General features: G+C 40.8%; 1 protein-coding gene across 2 annotated transcripts in view; it reads right to left on the minus strand.

The window, feature by feature from the left end:
* Window positions 1-2,498: 2,498 nt before the first annotated feature.
* Window positions 2,499-12,028, minus strand: part of SLC29A2 (solute carrier family 29 member 2) — a 459,931-nt gene continuing 450,401 nt past the window's right edge. For both annotated transcript variants that reach the window (XM_044060481.1, XM_044060479.1), the window contains exon 13: window positions 2,499-5,707. In XM_044060481.1, coding sequence (XP_043916416.1) covers window positions 5,596-5,707 — 112 coding nt within the window. In that variant the 3' untranslated portion in view covers window positions 2,499-5,595. The remainder of the gene's footprint in view (window positions 5,708-12,028) is intronic.

Consider the following 12,028-nt stretch of genomic DNA (forward strand, 5'->3'; position numbering starts at 1 on the left):
AGAACTTCAAACAAGTCACAAAAAATTAGCTGCTAAAACCTACATCTTTTCAGTAGCAGTCTGTTCATTATACGTTAATATTCCAAACAGAAATGATTGTATGTTGTTAGTAATCACAGGAAATAAACTCCAAACATAATCAGGGAACCGGGAGAAAGGGATAGGAACAGCAATGACATCTACAGAGGTCTGTGCCAGGATGGGGCGATCTGGTAGCTCATGTCAAGAGGTGGGCAAACAGAGTAGTTCATTTTTGGACCGTGAAAGCAAAAGATCACAGCTTGTTCTACTTCTCATAAAAACAGGGTTTAATGTGGAAGAATGTGTTGATAATGAAGTATGAAACTATAATTTGAATGCAAGGACAGTGCAATTAAAGTGTTTGTGAAGGAATTTCAGTATTTTCCTTTGTTGTATGGGTATTAGGTAGGGGTGTACAATCTTACAGTCATGAAAGCAGAAACTGACAAAGTGAAGCATATGGGTTTATCAGTCGCTCTTTAGTTGAGTATAGAAATTCACTAACAATGATTATTGCTGTTTTAAGTATGGTTTGCAGGTTATGGGATTTCAGTACCTGTACTCCATTTGTGTGATGCGAGACTCAAGAGAAGTATCACATCTTCTATTATTCTGAGCTGAATGTACTGTTTGACTGTACTATTTCAAACAGCGGAATATTGCAAACCAGAGGGGGTGAGAAACAAATTTTCCTTCCCACAGTGCAAAATTATGTTGGTGGGGGGCAAATGGACTTGCCCATGCAAAAAATGCTGCTTTACTTTTAGCGGATTTCCTTTTTAGTGTTTTGTTGATTTTCAGTTTTTGAGTTTAGTGGACTTGATGTTACTGTCCCCAGTGTATCATTATGAATCCATAAAATTATACAGGGCCAAATACCAATGGAATCTGTTTTGGATTCATTTCAGAACTGCCCTGCTGAACATCTCTTGAAGATGACTGGAAGAAATAATTGTTTTAACTGGCACTCTACTGTGTCTGATATTTGTCACAGCTGTCACTGAGTGCAATGCCCACTGTCCACAGTGGTTCCTAACTAAAAGAATGCAAGGTGTAATATATATTCAGTCTTCTACAGGCTGCTGAGGGCCAGAATTACCTGTTCTAAAGACTTAAAACCTTGCCTGTGATATAAATAGAACCTGCTGGATGTACAGGTATGTATCCCAGAAACAACTTCTCTGGAAAAAGCTGTCCATCCATGCAAAGCAGAGTTCCTCCCTAATCCAATTCAAGTATAACTTGGATGGGGAACAGGAAATTCATCCCTGGTTTGGGGCTCATCTCCCAGGACCCAGGGTTAAAAAGGTCCAGTGGTCATTAGCCTTGTACACACCTATGAACCTATAAATAGATTTCCAACAGATTCATCTCTGTCCTTGTGTGACAAGTGTGATTTCTAGATTTATGCTTATCAATCTGAATGTTTTGCCATAATGTTTTTGGTACTGTGGTCTGTGTAATGAAGTGTAGTAATCAGAGACCTGTTTGGGTCACCTGTATGTAACATATAAAACATTTGCTCTTAGATTCTCACAGCAAGCTTATTAAGTCCAAGTCTGAGGATGAACATGACATAACTGTTGAAAAAACAAGTTTACCAAATGTAATGCCATGGACAACGAAAAGTAGTTTAAACACAGACAGATGAATGGTTTAAAGAATAAACCTGTGAACAGTGTTGCACTCTATCTAGTGAAGCTATCACTTCAACACCTGTCACAATTGCAGTCTTCTGTGTAAGAACAACAAACCTCAGCAGATACCACACTGGGCACGGAACACTTTCTGAAACTTCCAGAAAAAACAAAAAAACGAGACAGACTAAACCAGCAAGAAACACGGCACTCAGACCGGCTCAGGAAGTCCTTTAAGAAGATAAATGAACCATACTGTAGAATAAACTCAAGCTTTAATAGTTAAATAAATTAAAAGGTAAGCACTTTTGTTTTGTTTGTCACAAAACTTCCTCAGACAACTATACAATGAAATCATCATTTAAATCCACCAATGGTGGAAAGGCCATTATACACATTGTGCTTTGTCAACAATGTGAGGGTTTCTATACTGGTAAGACTGAAAGGAAGCTCCGGGAAAAGGTGTATGAAAATCTTTACGATATTTGCAAGGAGAGAAGTACTAATGCACTTAAGCATAGTCAGGAATTTTCTGGGCACACTTTCAAATTCTTCATTCTGCAGCAAATCAAGCATGACCCTAGAGGTGGTGCTTGGAAGGTACATTTACAGATCAGAGAAATATTCTAGCAGCTCTACTGGAATGCTTCCAATTGGCCCGGGCTTAATGAGCATGTTAGCATTGTCCCCATCTTGAAAACTAGACCTCTTAAAATATAATCTATTCACTTATTATATTTTTATTGTGTTAAATTTTTGTTAGTCGGAAAATTATGGAATCAGATAATAATTTTATATTTTATTAGGAGTAGTTTTTTTTTTTTTAATGTTTTAGCGTGCTTTTTCTGGGGGGGGGGGGGTGCATATTGTGAATATCTCACTGGTCCCTTGTCTGAGAAAGTTTTGAAACGAACAAAATGAAAGCACTTACCTTTTAATTTATTTAACTATTAATCTTGAGTTTATTCTGTAGTACGGTTCATTTATCTTCTTAAAGGACTTCTTGAGACGGTCCAAGTGCCGTGTTTCTTTTCTGGTTTAATTTGGTGATACTTCACTGAAGCAAAGAAAGATCTCCCCTCTGGGACATGACTATAAGTATCCCCACGACAGTGTAGGATTAAGTACTGAAAGACTTAAAGAAACTGCAAAAGGTGTCATCACTGAGACCCGGAGAACAAAGCATGCCTCTGTGTTTATCCAAAGAGTAGTTTTAGATTTTGGAGTTCAACAAACATATCAGAACATGAAAGTAGGGTGGAATTAAGGCTTAGCTACAACCTAACAACTACTGATGCTCTTTAAAGCAGGTGCTGAGGGAGACTGGCAAATTGACGGAATGGAAGATGTTTGCAGCAGACTGTCCTTAACAGTGACAAGGTGGGGGGGGGGGGGGGGCAACATGACAAAAGCAGAAACAGCATAAAAATGTACTGCACAGTATAAACTGCAACATGTGTGTGCATGCATACGTTTTTGGTGTCCTAACCACCAAAGGTCTCAGCAGATGTGAAGGAGCCAACAAAAATGGAAGAACTGTTACAAACCCTTAGCCATGAAGACAAGTGCTGAATCTTCATCAGAATGAGCAAAAACAAATTATAAAGATATATGTTTTTTCACCAGATGAAAATGCTCAAATGTTTCCCCCCTAATGATACTGATAAGTTCAGTAAGAAAGACAGCATGTATTTTTTCCTTCTTTCATGTTTTCCTGCCCTTTGTGCATTTTTCACCCTAAAACGTTACACTGTATGTTATAATAACAAGCTCTACTAGGATGTAACCCACAAATGGCAGGTTTTCTTTCTTGGAAGGATGGTACCTGCTTTTAAGGTGCATGTCTTCCTAGAAGTAGATAACATCTCACTTAAAGCAATCAAAAAGTCTGAGGTATGTCCCTTCTACATGGCATTTATGTAGGAAAGGGAATACAGCATTACATGCAAGAAAATGCACTAGACTGTGTCTTTTGCATATGCTGCCTTATCATTCTTGAAGATCAGATGCAAGATAATACAATGGCAGTGCACAAAAAATCAAATAAGAACTTAATAGAAGGGCATCAAAATATCTACAGAAGATGAAATTAACACTGTATAATAAAAAAATGGTAAAACACTCTTTAGTTCCAGTACACAATCCAGTAAACATCCTCTCATGAAAAAAGCACACAAAGAAATAATTATATAAAACATAGCAGCATCCTGTTTCTTCTTATTTTAATTACTGCTGCCATGCTGTAATCTCTGATTATCTAATACGTTTTCACTTTTTGATCCATTTTGACATATTCGAGACAGTAATTCATCAATATTTGAGCTACACAAACAGGTCCCATTCATCTAGATACCATGTGTCATTTACACATTCAGTCCATTTATAAAAACATCATAAATAATTACTTTTATAAATATATAAAAATGAATAACTGTTCTTTTTCATATTTCCTCACTCAACAACATAAAAATAAGAAATAAAACAAATGTTACAGTGAAAATGGAGACCACTATCCAAATTTGCTAGTCAAGAGGTACTGCTCAAGCAACACTGAAAAGCATGCTAATCACAAGTTGCCAATGATGTACAGCACCTTCTGAATTTCCCAACAGGCTCGTTCACCCCTTCAGCCTTGCTCCAGTAACCTCATCTAGCAACATAGACAGGTCAAAGGTTAATATTGTCTACTCTTGGTGAGACAGCCTGAGCAGCATCTCACCTTCCTCTCCCAATTACCAGATAATTTATTAAACCCTCTTTGGGGCCATCCAAAAGCTATTTCCCTTGGCCTCACTAAACTCTTCCCATAACCACTTTGTTCAGCAACTTCTGCAGTTGTTGGATTCCTGTGCTGTCAGAACCTGCAATTCAGGAGACCTCTCTGCTAGCACAGCAAAGACTTCTTAAGCTACATGACAAACTCTTCTGGATGTAGAGAGGAGTCAACGTATCCCACATAGAAACTCCAGCTAAGTGTTTCTCTGTTTAAATTAGTTCAAACTGATAAGGAGTTTTGTTACTCTGAAAGAAAAGCATGCAAACAAAGAGTATGCTGTTAATAAACCTAGTAAACAATGCTCTCATTCGACTTCACAGTCACAGCTGTGTCAGTTTGGATCTCTCAGTCTGTCAAACTGTGCTGCCACAATAGTGACCTCGTTTTGAGTAATACATCACACAGTAACAGCTGGTGAGCAATTGCATTGGCTAACCGATGGCTCACTCCTTACTGGTAGGTGGTGAAAGTCCCTTTTCCTGGGCTCAGGAATCCTCTCTCTAAAGTTCAGAGAAGGATAAGTACTACCTATGCTATGAGCTACTTGGCTAACACCTTAGGGGATGCAGCTGGCATTTTTCCCCCTCCTTTTGCAAGGTGTGCAAAGATGTGTGTGTCTGTACTTTGAAGAACAGTTATTTGTGCACAATGCATCACTTCTGGGGAGATTTGAAGGAATAAACCTCCTCATGACATCAAAGAAGGCACATAATGTATTTTCCACAGGGCAACAAATGCTAACACTCAGGTAAGCCAGCTGAAGCAGTGGGCTGAGAAGGCGGACTACATGGTTACAGACTTACAACTGTCAGTATAATACAGGCTCTAGTTACAAATAAAAGTAAAATAAAAACATCAAAACAAAGTCCTGAACATTCAATACTGCTGTAGCACAAATACATATTTTACAACATGACAACTAAGTGCTATGAGAAGAAAGAAGGCTTCAGTGATGCTGTCACTACTACAGAAAATGCAGCAGTCAAATTTAAAACATAAGAAAATAACCCTGATAGATTTTCATTGTGTACAGTCTTCCACAAGTTTCTTTACAGAGCAAGTTCATTACAACCTTCTGAAAAACAAGTATAAAAAATACAGTTTTAAAAACAATCTAAAATAACGGCAAGTAACCTGCTTTAATGCAGGTTAGGGCCTCTACTATACAAGGGCTCTGAAAAGGAACGACAATCCTGCCCCAACTGACAGTCCCAAAGCAAGAAAGAAAGTCATGAGGGCTCCTGCTGTCTCGACTTCCTCAGGTAGCACTTTTCTGTATAAAAAAAGGAAAAATAAGATGAATAAATAAATATTGGATATAAACGGATGAATAAAATTATACATTTCTGACCGCAGCTCTGAATACTGTTTACCACTAGTTTTAACAAGAGGATACATACATAGATTTGAGAACACGCAACATAAAACTCAAAGAAAATCATTTAAAGGTTTGCTCTGTCACCATTTTCCTGCATCTAGTTGCATTATTTGATGACTACAATCTTGCCCACGCTGTCTGAAGGCAGAAAAAGGGAGGGACAGTGTTAACAGGAAAGGAGTTAAAGTAACATGAGTCAGTAGTATTGGAAACAGGTGCTCCATGCTGAATATGTGGTCCAGCATGTATAAATCTGTTATTTTCATATTACAAACTTTACCCAGATGAGAATATTCCAAATACAGAGCTTGATTCTTATTATGTGTTCCAGAGTCAGATACCAGGTATCAGAATGGAAAAAGTGGTGTTTCAGCTGATAATGACAACGACATCACCAAACAATACTGAATGGGTTGTTATGCAAACGCAACACATTACAGCCAACAAACTAAAAATCAACAAACTCTTATTATACCAGCCTCTACCCACCACTCCCAGTGAGATTATGATTTCTGTGCTCCAAGTACCTAGTGTCATAATAACTTTTCTGATGGACAGCTATAACTTACACAGTAAATAACCTCCATACAGCTTTCTTACTGGTATTAGCCCAATTAGGAAAAGTGCCCTAAGTCGTAGTTAACTTTGGAGGACTTCACTAAGAGTCCTGTTTGCTTAAGTTGAGGCGGGAGTGTTTCCAGTTTTGAGACTGTTCCCTTCCTTCTCTTAGACAGCAATTTCTTTCTACTGTTATACAGTTGTCCACCAGGCAGGTTTATTTTTCCTTGAAGATCTTGCTTTGGTTCTAAAGCATTGGCATACAACTCAGCATAGGCGTCTGTTCCCATCAGTGGGGGAGGGGCTACGAACCTATTTATGCTGTCACGTAAGAGGGTGTAATTGGCCGTGGAGAAGTTTTTTTTACTCTTGTTGTTGCTGAGGAGCGGGGGACTTGTGTTATAGTTACTTCTAGCAAGACTAATTTGTGATCAGATCTCAGCAGGGGCAGCCACATACTGGGGGCGGTGCAGCGGTCCACACCAGGTCCAGGATGTTTAAGCCCCTTGTGGGTGTGTCAACCAGCTGATCCAGGGCATTGGAGTTAATGAAGTCCAGGAACCTATGGGCAAGTGAGTTAGAACATGTATAATTTACCCAGGCTATGGACGGGTAATTAAAGCCACCCAAAACCAGGGTGTCTGGTTGTATCCTGATTAACTCAAGTAGAATCCAAGTAGGCTGGCTGGATGTCCTAATTCATGAAGGGGGTTTTACAGCTGGCAATGACCTGAAGAGGGGTGTTACCTACAGTCAATTACACCTGAAGTAATTCAAGGAAATCGTGTGTTTAACCAATCTAGAGGTGTATTTATCTTTAATGAATATTGACACACCACCTCCTTTAGTTCTTGTGCCTTCAGTTTGTGGTCTGAACATGTGGAAGGAAATGTAACCTGGTATAGCTGGGGTGCTCTCCGCAGCCTTAAACCAGATCTCAGTGACTGCACAAATGTCAGCATCTTCCATGGTGATGCCTGCTTCCAGTGAGTGCAGTTTCTGGTTTAGGGTCCTAGCATTTAGCAGTATAAACTTGAGGTTGTTTTTACAGGGTGTTTTTATTCTTTTGACATTGCCTAAAAAAGGTACTATGGGGATGGCAACAGCCTTAGCCAATAACTGAAATCCCAGGGGTGACAGATGAAGACCATCTCTGGCAAAGCATCGAGGTCTGTCAACCATGTCATCCCAGGCTGACAGATACTGGACCCCCTTTGAATGACACCAGAAACTAGACTTGTATGAGTGCCTCTAACCTTTGATTTTGTGGCAGGTTTGGCATGCCTTGTCCCGTTGGTAAGGTATGGAAGTGGAACCTGTAACCTCTGTCTATTATGTCCAGAATCCAATTGTCCTTTGTTATAATGTGCCAGTTTTTTGAGAATAGAGATAATTTTCCGCCTTGAGGTGCTTCTCTTTGAGCCTTGGTAGGCGGAGTGAAAGGTAAGTCATTGTGATTGTCCCTGTGGTGCAGGTGAACTACCTGTGCCATTTCTCTGATTTTGTGGTTGCCACTGGCGACCCCTGTAGCGCCTGTTCTTTCCCCTTTGAAACTTGTCAGAGTCTGGAAAGGACCAATTCTTTGAAGGCCAATTCCTGCTGAATCTTGGTGGCTGAACCTGGAGGAAATCCTTTACTGTCTGTACTGAGTTTGCCTTCTCCTCAATAGATTTCAACACATCCTGAGCATTAGCACCAAAAAGCTTCTGTTTATCCAGAGGTGCGTCCAGGAGCTTTACTTTAACATGATCCGGCAGTGGCTGTTCTTTCAACCAAGCATGTCTACGGATAACAGCCCCTGTCATAACTGCCCTACATGAAGCCTCCAATGCATCATAACCACACTGAAGAAAATGATTGCTAACCTGCTGAGTATTATGAACCAAATCCTGCAATGCCTTTCTATCTATAGGCTCAGGAGAGGCTAGCTTTTTCTGCAAATCATCCAGTAAATAATCCTGGTACTGAAACATATGAAAAAGGCAGTTAAGTGACCTCATGGCAAGGGTGGAAGAGGTACAAACTTTTTTACCCCATCTCTCCAGGGACCTTGCTTCTCTGTCAGCTGGCAGTGGATTCTTGGCTGAGGAGGTAGCCACTCCTTTGGGGCCCTGTGAAATAGTTTCTAGATCCACAGAGTGGGCCTTAAAGAGATGCTTGTGAGTGTCAGGAACCCTGTAATATCTGTCTGGCTTGACAGGAGCAGGAGGGAGAGAATCAGGGGAAGCACTGGAGTCGGAGTATACATCATCCAGGACATCTAAAACTGGAGGGATAGCTAAAGGTCTGTGCTGGGGTAACTTAAGGAAGGTACGTAGCCTTTTCCTAGAATCAGAAAATTCCTGACCCTGCCACTTAAAATGTTCCCTCATGGAGTGGAGGACTTCACCAAAAGAAAAATCCTCTGGAGGAGAGGCAGAAGGAATTGATTCCTCAGCATCAGAGTCCTCATAGGCCTGGAAGGATTCTTCTTGGGTATCTGAATGCTCTGAATCCCCAGAGGCTTCATCTGAAGAGAGGTTGTCTGCCTGCTCAGTTCTAGCCCTTTTTTCTGCAGGCGGCTGAGAACCTCTGTCTGGGTGAGGCTGAGACCCCCTGATAAGAGAGATTAGATCTGCAGCAACAGACATGATCTGGGCCTTGGCCTGGCTGGCGGCCTTGGCACGTGCAAAGGCCTTGATGGACATGGATACAGGAGGCCTAGCTGCAATGGTGTCGGGTAGATCCATAAGTTTCTGGAGGAAAACCAACAACCGGCACCTGTGTAGTCTCGCGTTATATCGGTGGAAGAGCTTGTGCTGTCGGTTGTTCGGATTCGCCAAAAGTCTTCAAATTCTGCCCGGGCTGAGAGTGCTTTATTAAAGCAAGCACAGGCAGCACAGGCCGAGATGTCGTGGTCTGGGCCCAGGCAAGGGAGGCAGTAAGAATGGAAGTCCTTATGAGGTATTTTTTACCACAAGACAAACAATTATTAACTTTCTCAATTTGTTCTGACATCGGCTGAGGCAAGAAAAATGTAGCTTTAGATGACCAAGAAAGACCGAAGAAGATGGCGTCGGCTGATGCCTTTGTACTCCAGCCACTCTGACGTCAGGGAGGGACCCAGACTTTGGAATCGGGCTGCCTGAGGCAGGACAACCCATATATCAGGACTGCAGTTGCATTCTTGAAGGACATCTAAGCCAATTGTTGAAGTCAATCATTTTTTGTTTGTATTGAGGTATCATTCTAGGCAAAGGTAAAAATGCTGCTTAAGACTAGGGACATGCCTGAGACACATAATCTGAGAGCTCAGTCATGTCTCTCTTCATATAGCCCACTGAGATACGTCTCAAGTCGTTCACACCAACATGGACTATGACGGACTAATAACATTACCTGTTGTTGAGAGACTTGAGTGCGTGTATGATGTGGTGAATCCTGGTACCTGACAGACAGCTGACCGTGACCTTTACAGGACATCTGTGTGTCTCACAGCTGAGTCACCTATGACTAAGATCTTTGTTTTTGTATTATGCCTTAGGGGCTTGACTGGTAAGACAACGGTGTGTGATATATCATGTGTATTATCTTCTGCAGAGGATGTATTATGGCACGCGTGCTTGTGTTTGGGAGGTCTGTGATGTTTAGGTAAGCTTCTTGTAAGGACTTCTGCATATGTAGGTTTATGTGTTGTTGGTTTGGTAGGTGCAGGAGATGAGGGGTGCATGCTGACAACCCGCTTAGTATCAGATGAACTGACTGGTGAGCGAGAGAGCCTGGATTCTAGGTTCTTGATATAGATGCATCTCTCACATAATGAATTTGTGTAGACTAAAAGTTGGAAGGAGCTGGTAAATAATGACTGGTCTTGTGTGACCTCACAAGATGAGTGCAAAACAGCCTCAGAATACCTTCTTACCTGTATAACACTGCATGAGTTTAGGGAAGGCCACAGCTATGGTGGACAACTGAGTTAAAAGAAGCCTTTGTGGTATACAAAATAGTTCAGAAAAATATAAAGCTAGCAACACTCAGAATTTCAAGACTACTGCAGCATTAGTAACCACTGCAATATTTTCCAGAAAGAATGTTCTTGAACAAAAGATAATTTTCTTGAATGGAAATGTGAAAGATTACTGGAAGGAGGTTAAAGATTTAGCTGGTAGTCAGCTGAGAGGGAAAAATACACCAAAGGTATTTTTTCATTAAGCTTTAGTGTGGGGAAAAGTACCATAACAGCAGCTGTTCAAATGATCACTGCTGTAGTAGCCTTAGCTATATGGGGTATACCCTACCAAGGATATAACAATCAGGCAGTTTTGAAAGCTTCAGTGCACAATGCATGCACCCAAACATTCAGAGTCAGGCAGCTGACTGAAAGACAAGTGTGGGAGCCAAGCCCTTTAGAGCTTTCCTGCCAACAGAGAGGTGGGCACTGAGCCCTGAAAGGATAATGCCAGGAAGAACAAAAAATAAATAACCACTTCCTGGTTTAAACAACATATCATAAAACAAGGAGGATGGGGGGGGGGGGGGGGGGAGGCTACTGCACCAGTGATCATTCAAGCATATATTGTTATGATAAGTTTACTTACACAACTGTACTATGTTCATCATATTGATAACTGCTACAGCAGCCTTAGCTATATAGTTAGAAAACCCTAGCTTACTACATTTGGAAGGTTGAAAGAGAAGAATCCAGGAGAGTCCCTAAAGAATATGTCAAGCAAACAGTCACTTTGTAACTCCAAAATTAAAGACCCTGACAACAAAAGGAGTGTATACCAGTACCAATACTCTGTGTTCTAATGACCGCTTGCTAATAATTACCTGCCACAGTACAATAATCACGGAGTATTATGGCAAGGTGTCACCACACTCAATTCATTGGTTGCCCAATACCTTTGTGACATCAGGGTGAATGAACAAAAGAATGTATTACGGAAACATATACAGGAATACATGGATCATGCATTTGGTTTCTGTTATAGATGATACTGAAGTAGATGATGGGGGTGGGGTGGAGGCATGGAAATCAGATTAGAGTTAAAAGAACTGCAGTGGTAGTTAAACACCCATGCAACTGGCCCCTATGGACTAAGTGACTCTATGTCCTTAGCATGTGTTAAACAAACAAACAAAAAACATTTTTTTTGTTTAAGTCCTAGTATGTAAGGGACAAAATCACTGCTTTTTTATGTGCCTGTGATACTTTACATAATGTGGATTAAATATGGCATGACTACACCAAATTGTTCTGGGAGTTTCCATCACCACAAATGTGTTTAAATGGTGAGATGAAACTTGGTTTTTGGACAACCAGTGTTAACTTCCTTTGTTCCAACTTTAGTAAATTATGGTGAGTTACTATTTGGCTTTTGGGCTACCATTGAACACAGTGTGGTGGCACCTTGCTGTATTACTCAGTGATTTATGTACTGTGGCAGGTAATTAACTGGAAGTGGTCATTAAGCAAAGTATTGGTATGGGTGTTGGCTTTTCCTGTTCCCGAGGGTGTTTAACCTTGGAGAATATGTCTCGATCAGGCTTTGCAAGGACCAGAGAAGGAATTGAGCTTATAGTGCTTTGTAAATGTATGTACAGAGGAACAAATTGCTCCTTCTAGAATACCTTTTGGAAAGGGATGAATTCTAAAAGTCAAAGCCCTGGAAGAGT

This window comes from Protopterus annectens, chromosome 2.part0 (genome assembly GCF_019279795.1).
Source record: "Protopterus annectens isolate FY-2018-M chromosome 2.part0, PAN1.0, whole genome shotgun sequence".
Classification (NCBI taxonomy): domain Eukaryota; kingdom Metazoa; phylum Chordata; order Ceratodontiformes; family Protopteridae; genus Protopterus; species Protopterus annectens.